This window comes from Dendropsophus ebraccatus, chromosome 12, assembly GCF_027789765.1.
Source record: "Dendropsophus ebraccatus isolate aDenEbr1 chromosome 12, aDenEbr1.pat, whole genome shotgun sequence".
Lineage (NCBI taxonomy): Eukaryota > Metazoa > Chordata > Amphibia > Anura > Hylidae > Dendropsophus > Dendropsophus ebraccatus.
Window position 1 is genome coordinate 86,684,155 of NC_091465.1, and position 22,106 is coordinate 86,706,260.

The 22,106-nt window shown below is 52.0% G+C and overlaps 1 protein-coding gene across 2 annotated transcripts; it reads right to left on the reverse strand.

Annotated features, from left to right (window-relative positions):
• Window positions 1-9,716: 9,716 nt before the first annotated feature.
• ZBTB17 (zinc finger and BTB domain containing 17) lies at window positions 9,717-20,782 on the reverse strand. Of its 2 annotated transcripts, none has more exons than XM_069947341.1 (15): window positions 20,685-20,782; window positions 19,168-19,374; window positions 16,919-17,110; window positions 16,711-16,824; window positions 16,543-16,632; window positions 15,689-16,071; window positions 15,334-15,476; window positions 14,769-15,069; window positions 14,586-14,673; window positions 14,377-14,493; window positions 12,361-12,481; window positions 12,152-12,282; window positions 11,854-12,078; window positions 11,520-11,609; window positions 9,717-10,861 (listed from the first exon to the last, which is right to left on the reverse strand). In XM_069947341.1, the coding sequence occupies exons 1-15, from the start codon at window positions 20,689-20,691 to the stop codon at window positions 10,617-10,619; spliced, it is 2,454 nt and encodes an 817-aa protein (XP_069803442.1). In that variant the 5' UTR covers window positions 20,692-20,782; the 3' UTR covers window positions 9,717-10,616. The 2 variants fall into 2 exon arrangements, with proteins under 2 accessions (XP_069803442.1, XP_069803443.1); XM_069947342.1 differs by lacking the exon at window positions 20,685-20,782 and adding an exon at window positions 20,418-20,643.
• Between the last annotated feature and the right edge of the window lie 1,324 nt (window positions 20,783-22,106).

Below are 22,106 nucleotides of genomic sequence, written 5' to 3' on the forward strand. Positions count from 1 at the left end.
CGGTTTGTGCCTGAATTGTTTAAAAACTTGAGTGGAACCCGGTTGTAAGATGTTAAAACGGTTTATGAAAGGAAACCATGAATAGTGTGGTACCATTTTATTTTGATGCCCATATACACTATGCCATGAAGTGTACTTTCCCCTACTGCATCATTGCTGATCTTAACTGTACTGTGTATGCGCTCAAAGAGATTCAGTACTTTTTTAAATATATATAAAAGAATTATTTAAAAAAAAAAAAAATCTGGAGAGGTCTCTCCTAGAGCTTGTAGAAATCTCAGGTCTAGAACCTGTTTCCCAATCTGAGAGGAGTTAAGGGTCTACTCTCCAGTTTTTCTTAGTGGCAAAACCATCAGGGGAAGTGGAGACTCATCATAGACCTAGGCGAAATATCTACATTGTCACATAGTAAAGAAGAAGTTTTATATAGAGACAATGAGATCTATCAAAAGAACTCTGGAGAGACTGAATGGCATCCTTGGATCTAAAGGATGTATATTTCTACATTCCCATCTTCCAAGGCCAAAGAGAATTTCTACAGCAGTCTACATTAGAGGGCATCTGCAACATCTCCAGTCTAAGGTGCTTTCTTTTGGCATCAGCACAGCCTTGTTTTGGATAACAAAGGTTGTGATCTCAGCAGTGTCGGTATCAAGGCTTCAAGTGATAAAAAATAATCTCATACCTGAATGATTGGCTGTTAATAGGTCAAAAGAAGCTCCTTTGAAATAGGTATTACACGGGGGCGTGGCTTGAGCATGGCAGAGTGAGGACGCGTCTGATCGCAGCTCCGGGCCCTACGTTACATTACCGGGACTTTACACATCGCTACCGCTTCACCGTTATGCCCACTGGGGGCAGGAAGGCATCCGCTATCAGGTCGGTCAACCCCCGAAACTCCCTGGACCGATTTGTCCGGTCAGCAGCGAGTGGATCCCCGTCCTCCCCACAGCACACTAAGATGGCCGCCGCACCTGCCACATGGCGCGCCACACAGAAGACAGCTCCCGCATTCCCGGAGCTGAGCCAGACCCTGCCGCAGATCCTGCGCACCCCGCAGGGAGATGGACTGTCGCCCTCAGCCACCACTACGTTAGACCCCCAGACCCCCGTGGCCCCTGACGCGCTGCTCACTGAGGTGAGAACCCTGCTTCAGGCCCTCCCCACCAGAGAGGAGCTTACCACCCAATTGCCGCGCATGGAAGAGTGCCGTGCCGGGGACATGGCGGAAATCAAAGCCTCGATATCCTCCATCACAACCGCTGTGTCCGGGCTGGAAGCGAGACAAGATGTCACAGATCAGGCTCTTGCTTCCATCACCCCCCGCCTGGACTCCCAAGATGTGATCCTGCGGGACCTGATCGCACACGTGGACGACCTCGAGAACCGGGGTCGTCGCAATAACGTGAAGATCCGTGGTCTGCCTGAAGATATCGGGCCAGATCGCCTCACCCGTGCAGTTAAATATATCTTCAACTGTTACCTGGGAGACCCCTCGGACACCCCCATTGAACTGGACCGTACTCACAGGGTAGTTGGCCCACGTCCGGCCGACAGAAACCGCTCCCGAGACGTCCTGTGCCGGGTACATTATTACCAGCAAAAAGAGGCAATAATGCAACGCGCGTGGGAGCGAGGCCCGATGGAGTTTGAGGGGGCAGAGATCACTCTCCTCCCGGACCTCTCCCGGCGCACCCTGGCTATGCGCCGCATGCTCCGTCCTCTCCTGGATGCCATCAGAGACTTGGGAGCATCCTATAGATGGGGCTATCCATTCCACCTCATCATCAGACATGCCGGGACCACTTACCAGCTTCGTACGCCGCAAGACCTGCCTGGTGCTCTGGATTTTCTCGGCCTACCGTCGCTTCATCTGCCGGACTGGACGACTCCGGACCTCCCACCTCTGCCGGCTGGTGCCGTTGCGGGGAGTCGTTCCCCACGATCGGAAACAAGAAGATCCCGCTCTCCTCTCCGTGGGTGCCCCCGTTCCCCCGTCAAGGAGGGGACCGCTTACCCCCGAACCGCCAATCAGAGCCCCGCTGAGTCGCAGCCGCCTCACTGAAGTCGGCTCCATGTTCGGGTTATCGTTGTTGCGTCCTAGTTGATCGGTTCCGGTTCCTGCTCGTTGCAGCACACAGGAACGCCATGCTGACTCCGAGGTTCCTGCCAGCCAAGTAAGACTGTTGATAGCAGCAAGTTGGCCGTGACACGGGAACTGACTCTGTCGTTGCCCATCATCAGCAGGTGGAGGATAGGCCTGATTCTTCCTAGTCCTGCACCGCATCCCCCCCCCCCATATGGGTCCTGATCATACCCCCCCCCCCCCTCCCCGCGCCCCGGGGCACTGAACGCCCCCCCCCGATATCCATGGGTACGGACTCAACGGTCACCTACAGTCCCCATCCATGTGCTTACCTGACACCCCCCTCCCCTTCTCTCCCCAGTCGCTCATTCCCTGGATCAGGGTCTGGTCGAGACTTCAGCCGCATAGGCAATAACGGACTTACAGTCTGCCGCGGGTGGGATTGCCATGATATCACTGCTTGCCCTGCCAAGGTTTCCCCCCTCCCCTCACCTTTCCCCCCCCTCACCCTTCCCCCCCCCCCCTCACCTCCCCTTTCCCCCCCCCTCTCCCCCTCCTTCCTCCCCCCTCTCCTCCCCTTTCCTCCCCTTTCCCCCTCCTTCCTCTTCCCTCTCCTCCCCTTTCCCCCACCTCCCCTTTCCCCCTCTCATCCCCGTTCCCTCCCTTCCCCTTTCCCCCCCCCCCTCTTCTCCTCTCCCCTTCCCTCACCTCCCCTTTCCCCCTCCCTTACCTCTTCTTCCCCCCCCCCCCCCTTACTCTCACAGGACACCTGGGTGTGCAGCCTGAATCTATGGGCCAATATTGTTATAGCATGTTCTTGGGTTTATTTGTTTGTTCGAGTTATCTTTCTGCGGGGTGCCGCCAGAAGGCGCTACTGCTCTACCCTTACCTCTGTATGACTGACCTCTCATGCTACCTTTCCTTCTCCTTGCTCCTCTATACAGTTACCCCCGACCTACTAACGAAGCGGAGTTTTCACCTCCCGCGGGTGGGGTGCTCTCCTTTCTTGTCTCACACGATGCCTCTTGTTTGTTTGTCTGATTACTACTGTTTGTTTACCACTGTTTCACACGTCTCTCCTGCCCCTCCCGTCTCTACAAAGGAGTCCCTTCATAGGACTACCACTGACTTTGGGGCCCGGACGCGGTCCTCTGATCTGCTCTTCCGCGTTTTTTCCCGCAGTCCTCCGCACAGGGATTTTTCCATTTTTCTTATTTCTCCCTATCTCTTCTCACGGACGGTAGTCCCTTGGACTCCCATCCTCCCTAGTGCTTGGAAGGTTTTTGCCTCCCTACTCCCCTTCAGCCTCCCCCTCCCCCCCCCCTTTTACCGTCTTAGATCTCTCTCTCTCTTCTCTCCCCCCTTTCATCCTCCCCCCCCTGCTTTCTGGTTCTCTCTTCCTCCCCCTCCCCTCCCCCCTTTTTTTTTTCTTTTTCTCTTCTTCTTTCTCTCCTGTCACCTAGGCTTACTCCTCACTGAGTCATGTCAACAGTGCTCTGCGTATCGCTCAACGCACAAGGCCTAAACGTCCCGGAGAAGCGCTCCTCTTTGCTACGTCTTCTATGGGCTAAAAAGGCCTCGGTGGCCTTTATCCAAGAGACCCACTTCCGCAGGGACCAAATGCAAAGGTTGTCCAACCGCCACTTTCCGGACGCTTACCACAGTTGCTCCCCGGACTCTAAAACAAAAGGGGTTACGATCTCGTTTGCTCATACAGCCCCCTGGGAATTCTTAGATCAGAGGTCGGATGCAGAGGGACGGTTCCTTTTTGTAAAAGGGAAAATGGCGGGTATCCTTTGCACCTTCGGCACGGTGTACCTCCCAAATGTGGGGCAGGCTGCCTCTCTGGAGAGGTATCTATCGGAGGTCGAGGACTTCCTAGAGGGTGTGGTTGTTCTTGGAGGTGATCTCAACATGGCTCTTGACCCTCTTCTGGACTCTTCTTCTGGCCATTCTGCTCTCTCTTTCTCTTCCTTAAGACAGGCAAAACAATCCCTTCACTCCTATCAACTTATGGACACCTGGCGGTTGCTTCATCCCCGCGATAAAGACTACACCTTTTTCTCGCATCCGCATAACGTATATTCCCGTATTGACTATCTTTTTATCTCTCATGCAAACTTGGACCGTGTAACGGCGGCCTCCATAGACCCCATCTCTTTTTCTGATCATGCTCTGATCTCACTCTCTCTCTCTTTCTCTCCTCCCCAACCGCGAAGCTGGTCCTGGCGTCTAAACGAGACCCTGCTAAGGGACCCAGGGGTCCTGGCCGAAGTCCGGACTGACCTCTCTACCTACTTCTCTGCTAATACTTCTCCCGAATCTTCCCCGTTGGTGGTATGGGAGGCCCACAAATGCTTCATAAGGGGCACATTTATTAAGCTCGCCACTCGCCTTAAGAAGGAGAGATTAGCCAAAATACGGTCTTTGATAACGCGGATTGCGGACTTAGACAAACGTCATAAAACGAGTCTGGATCTTGCCACAGGGTCGGAGCTAGCGGACCTGCGAGGTAAGCTGAGAGACCTCACCTTTGCAAATGCCAAGGCCTCTCTAGCGCGATGCCGTCGCCATTATTTTGAGTTTGGCAACAAACCGGGCAAGACCCTAGCTCGGGCACTGCGCCAACAGAGAGCCCGCTCTTTCATCCCCCATATTACTTCCTCCTCCGGATCAAAACAGACCTTATCTTCCCAGATAGCAGAATCCTTCAAGGACTATTACACCTCCCTCTATGGCCTGCCAACCCCTTCGCCCTCTCCGGACTCCCCACCCTTCCACTCGGCCGTTGCCTCATACCTGGCGGAATCGGGACTGCCGACATTGTCGGAGACGGAAGCCGCCGCGCTCGAATCCCCCATCACAACCTCAGAGTGGGAATGGGCTTCTAAAACGTCCCCTTCGGGCAAATCCCCAGGTCCTGACGGGTTTACCTTGCCCTACTACAAAACCTTCGGTCCTCTCCTCCGGGACCATTTCCTGTCTGCCTTTAACTCTGTATCCACTGGCTCCCCCCTCCCCCTGGATGCCCTCCGCACTCATATCTCCGTTATCCCCAAAGACGGCAAAGACCCCTCATTGTGCCAAAATTACCGTCCCATCTCCCTCCTGAACCTGGATCTCAAATTATTTTCTAAAATTTTGGCGGCTCGTCTTACCCCCCTTCTGCAAGCTATAATACACCCTGACCAGGTAGGGTTCATGCCCATGCGAGAGGCCCGCGATAACACCATTAGAGCCATAAATATCACCCATCTGGCCCGTTCCTCTACCCTCCCTGTCATGCTTCTGTCTACAGACGCGGAGAAGGCCTTTGACCGTGTAGCCTGGCCCTTTCTTTTTGCCACACTTCGGCATATTGGTCTTGGGCCTCACATGCTGGAGTGGATTGGCTCTTTATACTCCCAACCCTCGGCCCGGGTCTCGGTCAATGGCCTTCTCTCAGCATCCTTCCCCATCACGAATGGAACACGGCAGGGCTGCCCCCTCTCCCCACTGATCTTTATCCTGACTCTGGAACCCTTCCTCAGACATGTGAGGCGTAATCCGGACATCTCTGGGGTGCGGGTGGGGTCAGTGGAACACAGAGTTGCTGCTTACGCGGATGACCTCTTATTTTTCCTTACCCAGCCCATAGTCTCGCTCTCTAACCTGCTGTCAGAATTATCCCGTTACCAGGCCCTCTCTAACTTTAAAATCAATCTCCAGAAATCTGAGGCACTCAACATATCCCTCCCTTCCGAGGCAGTCTCCTCCCTCGAGGCGTCCTTCCCCTTCCGTTGGACCCGCTCCTCCCTCAAGTATTTGGGGGTCCAGCTCACACCTTCCACATCTGACCTATACAAAACGAACTTCCCACCTATGCTCCAGACGATAGAGAGGGACTTGCTTCGCTGGCACAGGGGCACCTTCTCCTGGTTTGGCCGCTGTGCAATTTTTAAAATGAACGTCCTGCCTCGCCTACTGTACCTCTTTCAGGCCCTCCCGGTCACGGTGCCCCTGTCATACTTCAGGCAACTCACCTCACTTCTTACCAAATTTATATGGGCGCACAAACAACCACGCATAGCAAAGGCAGTTTTATATCGCCCCAAATCAAAGGGCGGTCTTGGACTGCCTAACATCTACCAATATTATGTCGCTTCCCACCTGTCCAGAGTACTGGACTGGCACCGCCACTCCTCCTTGAAGTTATGGGTGGACCTGGAAAAGGCGGTCGCTCCACTGTCTTTGCTGGCAGCTCCCTGGCTCCCGGCCTCCGCCAGTCTCGCGGGCCCCCACCCCACTATTGCCCCGACACTCCGGGTCTGTCATAAGCATCTCTCCGCTAGCTTCATGGCCCCACACCCTTCTCCCCTGTTCCCAATTCTGGATAACCCATCGTTCCGCCCGGGGATAGAAGATGCTGCCTTCCGCATGTGGTCGCGGGCTGGACGCTTTCGTGCCCAATCCTTTCTCAGGGGCACAGTATGGCCCTCGCTCTCTGATCTTAATGCCCTAAATGACCCCACCCCCTTAGGGTTCTGGAGATCACTTCAGCTCCATCACTTCCTTCTCACCCTTCCCATGCCCTCCTGCTTTGCCCGCCCACACACATCTGTCGAATCCCTGTGCCTGGGCTCCGGCCCTCTCCGACATTCTCTTTCCATTCTTTATGCCATGTTGGGCTCACCCCCCGATTAACCATCTCCCTCCTTTCTCGTGGCCTGGGAGGAGGACCTGAACACATCCTTCACCGCAGCGCAGGTGGACAGAGTGCTCAGGTGCACGCACTCCTCCTCGATCTCCTCCCGCATACAGGAAGCGGGCTACAAGCTCCTCTCCCGTTGGTACCGGGTACCTGTCCGACTACACAGGATCTTCCCTGAGGTGTCCCCACAATGCTGGAGGGAATGCGGCGAGGAAGGCTCCCTCCTCCATACGTTCTGGAGTTGCCCCAGATTGGAGTCTTTTTGGAAAGAGGTTTGGCGTATCGCCTCCACTTTTACTGACTACCCCCTCCCTTTCTCGCCTGCTCTTTTCCTCCTGCATGTGTCCGACATCCCTCTCAAAAGTTACCGTACCTCGATTCTCCGTCACTTGATCAATGCTGCCCGGGCCTGTATACCCGCTTTGTGGCGCCAACCTGACCCCCCTAGCCTTGCTCTGTGGATCCGGAAAGTGGAGGACATCAAACACATGGAGGACCTGACTGCTCAGCTTCATGCCCGAAACTCTAGGTTCTTCCAGACCTGGTATTACTGGGAGAAGTTCACCGAGACCCCTGAGTACAGGTCTCTGCTGACTAAGTGAGGAGCAGCCTGCTCTGCTTTCACCACCCCTCTCTGTACTTCCCCTCTACCCACTTGCCCCCCCTTACTTCCCCCCCCCTAATCTGTTGGTCCTCTGACCTTTCTATGGTCGAGCGCTAGCTCACTCCCTATCCTTCATTTGAGGTTTGCTATGCCAAATGAGTGCACTCTATGGGAGCCGTGGTTAGGTCTGTTTGCTCTATGTGTCTGACTATGAATACTTCAGCGCCATGCGAGACGCCAAATGTATCCCTTGATGTATAAAAACTTAAAAATTTAATAAAATTTAGAATTAAAAAAAAAAAAAAAGAAATAGGTATTACACTAACCATCTTGAGAAAACTCAAATGGGTTGTCAACAAAGAAAAGTCCGATCTCAGGCATGCGTCTACAAGGTTTCTAGACTTAATCGTAGATTCTGTGACCACAATGCTATTTCTCTGCCCAGAGAGGAAATTGAGAGTCCTAAAACCCTACTTTTTCCTCCGATTACCTGACCAAGTCTAGAAAAAAACATTCTTTATTGAGTTTCCCTCTGGCTTTTGTCTTCTGCCACAGAGGTGTTACCCTGTGCCCTCTAGCATATGAGGCCTCTGCGGTTGGAAGTCTCCTAGCCTCGAAGGCAAAGATAAAGGACAGGTCAACTTTGGAGAAACCCTAATTCCTACCCCAGATGCCTCCGGTGAAGGCTGGCGACCACATCTAGCAGACAGAAAGGTTTTAGAGGGAGATGGTCACATATTGCAAGTATCCTCAAATGAGTTCACTTTGCTTCCTATCCCCAGGGTCAAGCCATGAAGGTTGGGCAACATGGCAGCAATTTACTGCATCAACAGGGAGGGAACAGATGGAAAGCGCTTCTTAAGGAAGTGGGGAAAGATTTTTTGTTGGGAAGAAACAAGGATAACATAGTTATCTGCAGTTTATACAAAGTCCACAATGTGACTGTCAAAATCAGTTAGTACTGGGGGAATCGCATCCATATGGGGGACCTCCGAGATAGACGTTATGGCAATGATAAAGAATGCCAAACTGAATGAATTCTGCTCTCTATACCCAGCAGACAAAGCTGCAGATGCCATGTTCATGGACATTCTAGCTCATTGATAAAAATCCAGCAGTATCAGGCTTATTCCATTCTGGCCTGAAGGATCCTGGTTTGTCCCGCTTATGTTGATGAGTTAATGGAGGTATTGGAGAATTCCACCCGTGCAGGACATGTAGTGCTGTGGATCTTCTACTAGAGTGGTGTCTCCTCATGGGCCAAGAAGTCTCATTGCTTTAGAGCAGATATGCCGATTGCTACCTGGTCTACTCTTAGAACTCTTAAAGCACTATAAAATATGTTCCTTGATAGCCAATAGGATAGCTTTCTTAAGTTGTTGCAGTAATGCTTTCCCCCCTGGGGGTTTGTCTTTGCTATATCCTCATTATTGTGCTGCTTAAAGAAAACACATTAAAGGGGTACTCCAGCGGGGGGGGCACTTTTTTGCTGGGAGGAGGTGGCTGAGGGAAAAGACGTCCACTCACCTCCCCGGTTCCAGCGGCCGCTCCCGCATCGCGTCGCTCCGGTCCCCGGCCGCTTCCTGGTGTCTGACGCGGGCCCGAGACGATACATGTCAGGTCCGCTCAGCCAGTCAGTGACAGAGGCGGGATCTGAGCGGACTTAAAACGGATCCCGCCTCCTTCACTGAGTGGCTGAGCGGACCTGAGACATCACTTCTCAGGCCCGCGTCAGACACCAGGAAGCGGCCGGGCACCGGAGCGCCGCAATGCGGGACCTGCCGCTGGAACCGGGGAGGTAAGTGGACATCTTTTCCCTCAGCCACCTCCTCCCCTGTCCCAGCAAAAAATTGCCCCCCCCCCGCTGGAGTACCCCTTTAACATTTAGAATGTGACTGCCTAATTAAACCTATAAGGATTTCATTCAGGCCATGTTCTTAATCACTTATGTTCACCAGCAAATGAGGGAGAAGACATGTATGTCAGCCTACAGGTTTTTAACCGGTCCAGGTCTGGTACATTTTTGAGTCTCCACTGAAGATGAGCAAATTTCGAGTGCGTCTGTACCCGGAACTCTCAGCATTTGATTTACGATGGCTGAAAACATTGGATGCCTGGAAAATATGGATACAGCCATAGGCCATATCCAGGTTTTCCGGGGCTCCAACATCTAACGCCGGTAATCAAATGCTGAGAGTTCCAGGTACAGACAAACTCGAGATCCGCTCATCTCGTCTCCACAGATTAACTATAACTGTCTTCTAGGCTATTACTGAAATTTTTTTGACTTTTAATTACAATGGAGATTTCTTTTTATCATAATTTCCACTTTTTTTTAATAACTTTTAGACATAAATAGTGTGAAAAAAAAAATTGTATAAAAACATCATGGTGCTTTTTTTTTTTTTTACATTCTAGGTAATTTTTCTGGTATTACTACAATAATTGTTGGGGCACATTTCAGTTCCCTAGATGGGCAAAAGAGTAAAAAAAAAAACACACAACAAAACAAAGACTGCAAAAGTTTTGTAGGAGATACTTCTGTAAACCTTTCCCATATCCATGCTACTAGTGTTTATCTCCAGCTTGTGTGACTTACAGAAAGAGTGGCTCTGGTCCTTCTCCCCTTCGTTGCAGTACAGGATGTCACACATCACATGCTCTTCGGTCTATGGAGGGATCATGTTTCACATGCTGGGCAGCAGATTAGTCTTAGTAGCAGGCTGGTGTTATACGTGAAGGCAGTAATTACGGCACTACCTAAAACCTTGGAATAGAGGGACATGCAGGCAGTTATAAATAAAGGCAATGTCTGTGAGAGGGGAAAGGAATCATGGGAACTGTAGTCCTTTACACAGTAATCCCACCCACGGCAAGCAATAACAAAATAAAAACAACAGAGGTAGGCATAATCATTAAAAATCAGCTACTTCTCGGTGATTGTGGCCTCTCCTGGTGAGCATCCTGTATCTTGGGTAACTTGTACATCACAGATGCAAAACACATGGATCAAATCGGTGCAGCGTAAATGATGGCCGACCCTGTGTAGTGGAGCGTAATCATCGTCGCACTGGTTCCTCTGAATATATCGCCGTCCCTCTTCTTACGCACACATTAAAAAATAATATTTATTGACCGCATACACCAGGCGCTGGTACAGGCCATAACTTATCACATAGAACAGCTTAAACGTCAGAATCCTGTGAAATGGAGTGGAGGCGGCTCCCTGTCCGAACTCAGTCCATGGGTTGCGGCTGAACATCTGTCCCGTCTCGCTGGCGAAAGAGAAGCTCACTGGACTGGACCACCTGCTCTGCGTGCCACGTGGTCTGTGCATTGTACTGCTGATAAATGTCAGTGTCTGATTGAAACATAACCAGCGCCTGGGCCGTGTGCATCCGAACGTGCTCCGCCAGGCTGTTGGCATCAAGGAACTTGTCTCCACAGGAGTCGCAGGCGTACAGGATCTGAGTGTTCGGGTCTGTAGGAGGGAGACAAGTGTTAGGACTTGTGAATAAACTGACAGCTCTGCTCCCAATACTTTTAGAAAGTAGGAAGACGGCACTCCGCTGCTTGGTGGTGCAATAGGCAGAGAGATCCGGTATTATGTACAGAAGGAACCCGGCACTCACCAGATGAATTTGAGCTTACTTATTCAGCGCAAAAGGCATCACGTTACATCAAGTACACGTTTTGGCCAGACCTGGCTCAGCAAGATGATGAAAACCAAGCCTGGCCAAAACGTGTATGTGATGTAACATGATGCATATTGCACTGAATAAATGTCTGATGAGTGTCAGGTTCCTTCTATTCATATTGCTCCCCATACTGACCAGTAACAGAGCAGGTCCTTGGGGGGACCCCTTGTAGAAGGTATAACGTGTATGTTACATAACTCTCTATAGAGAATGACGGCCCCGCACTGCAGGGAATATACGTACGACTGAGACAAACAAGACCGATAAGTAATAGAAGAAAATGGGTGGACACTGTGTATACATGTAAGAGCAGTGGGAGAATCGATCGCAAACTCCAGAAGTTACATGAACCATTTCAGGGTTTTGCGCCCAACTTGTAGAGTTTTTTTTCCCAATATACTATCTGCCCCCTGGGTAGGATGAATTGCTGGAGGTCGTTACCTGCTTCCTGCACCTGTTTCACAGCCTTGGTGATCTCTGCTTTTAACGCTTCTGTCTCATCGGCTGTGACCGCGGCCGAGATGGGAACCACTGAAAGAAAGGAGCACAGCTCAGCAACAAACATCGCCCTACATCGCCCCAGTGCAAGTGAACCAAACTCGGGTCTCCAGGGCTCTATGGTTTGGGTGATGGAGATGTGAAGAGTCGGAGCTTTGGCTTACCAACTACACAACTGCCTAGAAATGGGGCCTGGTAGAAGCTCAAATTTCTTTTCCCTATTGAAATAAACTAACATGAGGATGACCATTTTTACTGGGGCCTTGTGCACACTCACCGGTCAGCTCTGTAACACCCGTATTAGCTATGTCATCTGCAGCCAGTGTAACCATCTCTTCTGGTACAGTGATAATGTTGACCTCTTCTTCGTCCACTTCCCCTTCCTCTCGATCTACTATTTTCATGCCCGCTCTGCCCTTGTGAACGGTTTTCACATGAGAGCGCAGGTTGTCCACGCGGTTGAACCCACGCCCACACTTGTCACACAGGTACGGCTTCTCTCCTGTCAGACATGACAATGTTAAAACCCATGGAGACGAGGAATGATGTGACTGGCGGGCAGACGCCAAGCTCACCTGTGTGAATAATAACGTGTTTCGTCAGGTCTCCCACATTGACAAAAGCTTTACTGCAGACCTTACACTTATGCGGTCGGATGTTATCGTGGTGACGGATGTGATTGGCCAGCTGACTGGACTGAACAAACCTAACGGAGAGAGAATACGCTCAGATCGGCCAGTGACGGAACAAGAGACCTCCAAGCGACACAACCCCAGAGACTCACCTTTTCCCACAGCGCTCACATACGTATGGCTTCTCCCCCGTGTGCTGGCGGACATGAGCGATCAAGGAGCTGGCCTGAGTAAACGCCTTCCCACAGATCATACACTGACACGGCTTTTCTCCTGTACAAGACAATAAGTAGAAGGTAATGTACATGGGGACATGGCGGACAGGAGGGTAAAGATCCCTGTGACAGAGACATCTGCACCGAGAGGCTACTTTATTAGAGACACCAAAACTCACAACTGGAACGATATAGACAATAGAATAATGGCCGCAGAGGCAACATAAATTCCACCAATCAGATTTCTGGGCATCAGCGAGTCCAAATTAGATGGGAAAATCCTATGATCGACAAGGCCTAGTTACCGGGGCTAGACTAGACATGCCCAGGATTGCACGGCCAGCCCTATAGTGTTCTCTCATGAAGTGGTGAGAAGAGTATACAGGGAAGGTTGAGGAGGGTATACAGAGAACGGTGCGGAGAGTATACAGAGAACGGTGCGGAGAGTATACAGAGAACAGTGCAGAGAGTATACAGAGAACGGTGATGAGAGTATACAGAGAATGGGGCAGAGAGTATACAGAGAATTGGGCAGAGAGTATTCAGAGAACGGAGAGGAGAGTATACAGAGAATTGGGCAGAGAGTATTCAGAGAACGGAGAGGAGAGTATACAGAGAACGGTGCAGAAAGTATACAGAGAACGGTGCAGAGAGTATACAGAGAACGGTGCAGAGAGTATACAGAGAACGGGGCAGAGAGTATACAGAGAATGGGGAAGAGAGTATACAGAGAACGGAGAGGAGAGTATACAGAGAACGGAGAGGAGAGTATACAGAAAATGGTTAGGAGAGTATACAGAGAACGGAGAGGAGAGTATATAGAGAGGAGAGTATACAGAGAACGGTGAGGAGAGTATACAGAGAACGGAGAGGAGAGTATACAGAAAACGGTTAGGAGAGTATACAGAGAACGGAGAGGAGAGTATACAGAGAGGAGAGTATACAGAGAACGGAGAGGAGAGTATACAGAGAATGGTGAGGAGAGTATACAGAGAACGGTGAGGAGAGTATACAGAGAACGGAGAGGAGAGTATACAGAGAGGAGAGTATACAGAGAACGGAGAGGAGAGTATACAGAGAACGGAGAGGAGAGTATACAGAGAACGGAGAGGAGAGTATACAGAGACAGCTAGTTACGAAAAGGGCTCAGTGGAAGATGTCAGGAATCGTTGTGATAAATAGGAGGAGCACAGTCTGGAAACTGCAGCTGAATACAACAATTGGGTCCGACAAACATGTCCGACCCGACAGCTCACCGCTCCTGAGCAAGGATGATATAACAGCAGAACCAGCTCCAGAGCCATCGTATCTAAGGGACCCAGGGGGGCAAGAAGAAATACTATATCACTGGCCACATCTCTGTGGCACCATACTGATGGGGGGCTGGATGAGCAGTATGAATGGATGAGCCCTTCCTGTCAGCTGTCAATGGTTTCGGCTGGTGGAGGAGCTGTAATGCTGCGGGGAACGTTTTCTTGGTGCACCCCGGCTCCTCTGATACCTGTGGATGGGCATTTGAACAGTACGACTTATCTGCATTGTGGTAACTTCATTTCTCCATAGCGGTTGTTTCCTCTAAGGCAGGAGGAGACAGTCAGCAGGACAGTCCACCATCCACCAGGGTGGTATAGTCATTGACCCCAGGAACATAGCAGTAAGTTCTCCTTTCTTCCTCGGCCTTCACAGTCCCCGGATGTAAATCCCACAAACATCTCTAGAATGAGGCAGGCCGGGCCGGTCAGGACCTCCATCTAATGTGCGGTAAGAATTTAGGCCATGAAGATTTGCTGAGGTTCTAAAGGCCAAGGGAGGCCCAAGGTGCTGTGTGTGAGGAGGCTCTAATAAAGCGGCCGCTCAGTGTGCGCTGGATATAGAGGAGAGCTCAGAGCACTGCCATCACTAATACCAGGACGTACAGCACAGAGTATCAGGGCAGCCATGGCACAGTATTACCAGTGTGGGTCCGGACATGTCGCTGCAATGCTCCGGGGTCAGCAAACTTCCTCTTGCAGTGGATGCAGACATAGGGCTTCTCCCCGCTGTGGATGCGCAGGTGTCTCTTCAGGTTTCCTGCAGAACATAAGCACAAGGAGGCAGTCAGGTCGCCATACTAATGGTGGACAGGTGGCGGTAACATGCCCCTCCCCCACCCGCCTACTCACCTGAGGTGGTAAACTGCTTCCCGCACTCTCGGCATTTCAGGGGTCCGTCAGCAATGTGAATCTTCAGATGAGCCTTCAGATTCCCCAGCTGTAGGAAAAGGCACAAAGTCACCCGAACGATGGGACAGCTGCCCCCTCCCCCACACATCACCATCATCTCCGCCATGATGGCGCTGCACCCACCTGGTTAAATTTCTTGTCACAGTGCGGACACTTGTGCTCCTTGTTGGTGTCGTGAGTCTCCAGGTGCCGCATCTTGGAGGTGGGATCGGAGAAGGGCCGGTTGCAGTACTCACACTGATAGGGCTTCTCCCCGCTGTGGACCAGTTGGTGCCTCTTGAGGTTGCCAGATGTGGTGAAGAGCTTGCCGCACACCTTGCAGTAGTAGTTGGGCTCCCCTGTGTGACGCTTCTTGTGCAGGTTCAGCAAACTGACTAAGCGGTAACTCTTTCCACAATCGTCACAGCCATGGGGCTTCAACGGGCTGAAGAGAAGAGAAGGGGTTAGTAACCGCCACCCTCACCGGAGCCTCCACACACCCCTATCCCCCACACCTCACAGGAGGACCCCCCCTCATCTCCACATCTTACCGGAGCACCCCCCCATCTCACCAGAGCACCCCCCCCCCCCCGCCCTCATCACCACACCTCACCGGAGCACCCCCCGCCCTCATCCCCACACCTCACTGGATCCTCTAACTCCACCCCCCCATACCCATACCTCACCGGAGCCTCCACCGCTCTCTCACCTGTGAGTCTTTTCATGTGCTTTGCAGGCGGCGGGGTCAGAGAAGGCTTTGTCGCACTCGTGGCAGCGATATGGCTTCTCCCCGGTGTGGATGCGGATGTGTCGTGTGTAATTCCCTGTGTGGGTGAATTCCTTGCTGCAATACTGGAATATGAGAAGCGGCAAAATAATAAATCAGCAGAATGTGATGTCACAGCACGCAGGTTATACATGGTGATGTCACAGCACGCAGGTTATACACGGTGATGTCACAGCACGCAGGTTATACACGGTGATGTCACAGCACGCAGGTTATACACTGATGTCACAGCACGCAGGTTATACACAACCGGGAGTGATCCCCCCCCCCCACTGACCTCACACACGTGGGTTGTAGAGCTGTAGGGTCGTGACTCTGTGCGGTCGGTGTAGTTGGTTATTCCCGGACGCAGCAGTCTCGAAGCATCCGGTGTAGATTTTGCTCTATTCTCATCGGTGATGTCGTCGCTCTCCTCTCTGCCGTCATCCATATGCTCCAGCCGGGGGTTCGGGGGGCACATGCTCTCACTGACGGCTTCTACCATTGGAGTGGTCACATGGTCCTGTGATACATCACTACCCTCAGTGTGGGTGCGGGGCGCCTCCTCATTCGCGGCCTGAGAGTCCACCACAGAGACGTCTCCAGTCTTCTCCGAAGCAGCCGAGGACCAAGAGCTCGAAGACAACAAATCTCTCAGCTTCACCACTCTGCTGTGGACGACTGCGGCCAGAAGAAAGAGGAGATGATACGACTGTGGCAGGGGAGGGCACATCACCCGGCTCTATGGCAGGGGAGGGCACATCACCCGGCTCTACGGCAGGGGAGGGCGCAAAACTCAGCACTATGACAGAAGAGGGCATTTCAACCGGCAGCGAACTACGGCAGACAAGGGTGCGCAACACACAGGTCACTACGGCAGAGAAGGGCTCGTCACCTGGCTTTACGGCAGGGGAGGGCGCAACACCCGGTTATAGGGGAGGAGAGGGCGCAACACCCGGTTCTAGGAGAGAAGAGGGCGCAACACCCGGTTCTAGGAGAGGGGAGGGCGCAACAACCGGTTCTAGGGTAGGGGAGGGCGCAACACCCGGTTCTAGGGTAGGGGAGGGCATGACACGACACCCAACCACAACAGGCCATAACAAGGGCACAATGAAGGGGGTATATCTTGGGGTGCAGTTTGGTGCCCCTCACCTCCGTCAGAGCTGATCAGCGGCGTCTCCTCCTCCGGCTGCGGCTCTGCTCCACTTTCCTCCTGGAATCTCAATCTGCTGACGTCGCCCCCTGCAGGGAAGAATGAAGATGAATAATCTGCATCTGTTAGGGGAGGGGGTTCCCTAAACGGCATACTGCGGCCCTCACCCCCCTGACATGTCCCGTCAGCGGCTTCATCCACCGGGTAGACAGCAGTCGCGGTGTCGGCTGTCTCCAGTTCATTTTCTCCCGCTACAGCCGGAGGGCAGTAGTCAGTGACATCTGCAGGAGAGAAGGACATAGAGAGATAAGCGGCGGCCAGATGCTGACAGCCCACACGCTCCAGGGGCAGGGATCCCCATCTGCTGACCGCTACCTTGTCCAGACGTGAGGGTCCCGAGGCTGTGAGGCCCCTGTGTGGAGGAGATGCTCAGCGACTTCAGGGCTGTGCACGCATTCACAATCTCCTGCATCTGCAGGAACCCGGCCACTGCCAGGACGTCCTCCACATTCTCCCGCGTCAAGTTCAGTCGCGCCGTGTACATGAACTCCAACACCTGACCCAGACCTGAGAGCAGAGAGGAGAAAGCGGCGGCTCACACAGCTGTGGTGTAATACCTGTAGTGTAGGTGTGACCTGTGTGTCACCTGTAGTGTAGCTGTGACCTGTGTGTCACCTGTAGTGCAGCTGTGACCTGTGTGTTACCTGTAGTGTAGCTGTGACCTGTGCGTCACCTGAAGTGCAGCTGTGACCTGTGCGTTACCTGTAGTGTAGCTGTGACCTGTGCGTTACCTGTAGTGTAGCTGTGACCTGTGTGTTACTTGTAGTGTAGCTGTGACCTGTGTGTCACCTGTAGTGTAGCTGTGACCTGTGTGTTACCTGTAGTGTAGCTGTGACACGTTACCTGTAGTGTAGCTGTGACCTGTGTGTCACCTGTAGTGTAGCTGTGACCTGTGTGTCACCTGTAGTGTAGCTGTGACCTGTGTGTCACCTGTAGTGTAGCTGTGACCTGTGTGTCACCTGTAGTGTAGCTGTGACCTGTGTGTCACCTGTAGTGTAGCTGTGACCTGTGTGTCACCTGTAGTGTAGCTGTGACCTGTGTGTTACCTGTAGTGTAGGTGTGACACGTTACCTGTAGTGTAGCTGTGACCTGTGTGTTACCTGAAGTGTAGCTGTGACCTGTGTGTTACCTGTAGTGTAGGTGTGACACGTTACCTGTAGTGTAGCTGTGACCTGTGTGTTACCTGTAGTGTAGCTGTGACCTGTGTGTCACCTGTAGTGTAGCTGTGACCTGTGTGTCACCTGTAGTGTAGGTGTGACACGTTACCTGTAGTGTAGCTGTGACCTGTGTGTTACCTGTAGTGTAGCTGTGACCTGTGTGTCACCTGTAGTGTAGCTGTGACCTGTGTGTTACCTGTAGTGTAGGTGTGACACGTTACCTGTAGTGTAGCTGTGACCTGTGCGTTACCTGTAGTGTAGCTGTGACCTGTGTGTTACCTGTAGTGTAGCTGTGACCTGTGTGTTACCTGTAGTGTAGCTGTGACCTGTGTGTTACCTGTAGTGTAGCTGTGACACATTACCTGTAGTGCAGCTGTGACATGTTACCTGTAGTGTAGCTGTGACCTGTGTGTCACCTGTAGTGTAGCTGTGACCTGTGTGTTACCTGTAGTGTAGGTGTGACACGTTACCTGTAGTGTAGCTGTGACCTGTGCGTTACCTGTAGTGTAGCTGTGACCTGTGTGTTACCTGTAGTGTAGCTGTGACCTGTGTGTTACCTGTAGTGTAGCTGTGACCTGTGTGTTACCTGTAGTGTAGCTGTGACACATTACCTGTAGTGCAGCTGTGACATGTTACCTGTAGTGCAGCTGTGACCTGTGCGTTACCTGTAGTGTAGCTGTGACCTGTGCGTTACCTGTAGTGTAGCTGTGACCTGTGCGTTACCTGTAGTGTAGCTGTGACCTGTGCGTTACCTGTAGTGTAGCTGTGACCTGTGCGTTACCTGTAGTGTAGCTGTGACCTGTGCGTTACCTGTAGTGTAGCTGTGACCTGTGTGTTACTTGTAGTGTAGCTGTGACCTGTGTGTTACCTGTAGTGTAGCTGTGACACGTTACCTGTAGTGTAGCTGTGACCTGTGCGTTACCTGTAGTGTAGCTGTGACCTGTGTGTTACCTGTAGTGTAGCTGTGACCTGTGTGTTACCTGTAGTGTAGCTGTGACCTGTGCGTTACCTGTAGTGTAGCTGTGACACGTTACCTGTAGTGTAGCTGTGACCTGTGTGTTACCTGTAGTGTAGCTGTGACCTGTGTGTTACCTGTAGTGTAGCTGTGACCTGTGCGTTACCTGTAGTGTAGCTGTGACCTGTGCGTTACCTGTAGTGTAGCTGTGACCTGTGCGTTACCTGTAGTGTAGCTGTGACCTGTGCGTTACCTGTAGTGTAGCTGTGACCTGTGCGTTACCTGTAGTGTAGCTGTGACCTGTGTGTTACCTGTAGTGTAGCTGTGACACGTTACCTGTAGTGTAGCTGTGACCTGTGTGTTACCTGTAGTGCAGCTGTGACCTGTGTGTTACCTGTAGTGTAGCTGTGACCTGTGTGTTACCTGTAGTGTAGCTGTGACCTGTGTGTTACCTGCCGCATTGCTGATGTCCAGGTGAACCACGTCTTTCTGCTCCACGAACAGCATGCGGAAGTACTGGCTGCACGCTGCGAGCACCGCCTTGTGCGCTTTGAAATCGATCCCATCCACCACGAAGGTGCAGTCACACAGGAGGCCGAGCTGACGCTGCTGGTTCAGCTGCTCCAGGACCAGCTGACTGTGCTGCGGGAAGTCCATGGCTGGGCGGAGACAAGAAGCCATCATCAGGGGGCGGGGCATCACAGAGCGCTAACCCACATGTACAAAGTGTATATGATGTCCCCTCCCCCCTGTGTCATGTGATGTCAAGTGTATATGATGTCCCCTCCCCCCTGTCATGTGATCTGATGGCAGGTGTATATAATATATACACTCCTGACATCACATGACACAGGGGGAGGGGGCATCATATACACCTGACATCACATGACACAGGGGGGAGGGGACATCATATACACTTGACATCACATGACACAGGGGGAGGAGACATTATATACACCTGAGGTCACATAATACAGGGGGGGAGGAGACATCATATACACCTGAGGTCACATGATACAGGGGGGGAGGAGACATCATATACACCTGAGGTCACATGATACAGGGGAAGGAGACATCATATACACCTGACGTCACATGACACGGGGGAGGAGACATCATATACACCTGACGTCACATGACACGGGGGAGGAGACATCATATACACCTGAGGTCACATGACACAGGGGGAGGAGACATCATATACACCTGACATCACATGACACGGGGGAGGAGACATCATATACACCTGACATCACATGACACGGGGGAGGAGACATCATATACACCTGACATCACATGACACGGGGGAGGAGACATCATATACACCTGACATCACATGACACGGGGGAGGAGACATCATATACACCTGAGGTCACATGACACAGGGGGAGGAGACATCATATACAGCTGAGGTCACATGACACAGGAGGGAGGAGACATCATATACACCTGACATCACATGACACAGAAGGGAGGAGACATCATATACACCTGACATCACATGACACAGAAGGGAGGAGACATCATATACAGCTGAGGTCACATGACACAGGAGGGGAGGAGACATCATATACAGCTGAGGTCACATGACACAGGAGGGGAGGAGACATCATATACACCTGAGGTCACATGACACAGGGGGAGGAGACATCATATACACCTGAGGTCACATGCCATGGTGGGAGGGGTCATTTGTACACACCTGACGTCACATCACCCAGGAGGAGGGTAACAATCTGTAAACCTGACGTCAGAGAATTAGGGAGGGGTCATTCGGTGCGTCTGACGTCACATTATATCTGGGGATGAGGCGCAGAAGGCACATATGACATCCCAGGCTGGGGCTCTGCTCTCATACATGTCCCCGCACACACAGCTCCTCATACACACACGGCGGTTACAGTCAGACACCGCAGGACACGAGGCGGCACTGAGAGCCGCCGCAGCCTCACATACCGCCCCCCGGTACCTGCCATCCCGGAGCCGCGGGGAAATCACATCCCACAGCCAAGACACAGCCGGACAAAGGGCGCCGCCATGTTGGAGAAGGTCGGAAGTCAGAAGCTGAAAGAGCGGCGCACATCCGTATACGTCATCACCGTGACGACGCTGCCGGCAGCCGCCATATTTGTTACTGGCAGCCATTAATTGCTGGGCTGTGTAATTTATCTTGTGATGCTTTGTGCTCAGCTGAGCTGCCGTATCTAAGCCCCCCATGTGTGATACTGTCTGCTGAGCCTCTGTATCTAATCCTATCCTGTCTGCTGTATCTAAGCTTATAAAGTGTGATACTGTCTGCTGAGCCTCTGTATCTAATCCTATCCTGTCTGATACTGTCTGTTGAGCTGCTGTATCTAAGCTCATAATGTGTGATACTGTCTGCTGAGCCTCTGTATCTAATCCTATCCTGTCTGATACTGTCTGCTGAGCTGCTGTATCTAAGCTCATAAAGTGTGATACTGTCTGCTGAGCCTCTGTATCTAATCCTATCCTGTCTGATACTGTCTGCTGAGCTGCTGTATCTAAGCTCATAAAGTGTGATACTGTCTGCTGAGCCTCTGTATCTAAGCCCACCATGTGTGGTACTACCTGCTGAGCTGCTGTATCTCAGACTATTATGTGTGATACTATTGTCACCATTGTTTGTTGTGACCTCCTGCCCCCCCAGTCAGGGTCATGATGTCATCACCTCTGGCCCCGCCCCTTCTTTTATGTTTACAATACAAATAGCCAGGAGGTGACCTACCCTGCAGTAGGGGGGATTAACCCCTGTGATGCTGCGGCAGTGTCTTTGCACTCTATGGGGGACATTAGGTCCTGCTTGTTTATGCAGCGCTGACAGTACGCAGATGTATGTAGGGGCGCAAATCCCGTGTGCGCCAGGAAACCTACGCCAGCTCAGAGCTCAGAACGCACGTAGGTTCCTGATCATTTTTGGCGATAAAAATGATAAATTAAGCGGACCGTAATCCGCACCTCCTCCCCGCCACCTCTGCCCTTTCTATGCCCCCCCCCCCCACACCGGAAAATGGCGACGTGAATATTTATTCGCAAAACGGCCATTTGAGGATTAAAGGGGTAGTGCGGCGGTAAGTGATTATTCACTAAATAACACACATTACATAGTAATACAACATTGTAATGTATGTTATGTGTGTGAATGGCCCCCTTCCCCGTGTTTCACCCCGCCACCCCGGAAGTGTGGTGCGCTATACTCACCTGATTCGTGTCGACCCCCGTCCACCATCTTGTAACAATGATGTCATATTCGGTTGGCCGGCTGAACGGCTCCGACCGTCCCTCGTGCCGGCTGCCCTCTGCCGCGTCATCAGCTGCTCCGCCGCGATTGGCTGAACATAACTGTGCTCAGCCAATCACTGAGCAGCTGATG

Excerpts from the sequence above, each read along its gene's own strand:
- ZBTB17 (XM_069947341.1), bottom strand. Across the intron at positions 11,610-11,853 it reads GGGTGTTACAGAGCTGACCG|TGGTTCCCATCTCGGCCGCG; the intron begins GTGAGTGTGCAC and ends CCTTTCTTTCAG. Across the intron at positions 10,862-11,519 it reads GAAACAGGTGCAGGAAGCAG|ACCCGAACACTCAGATCCTG; the intron begins GTAACGACCTCC and ends TCCCTCCTACAG.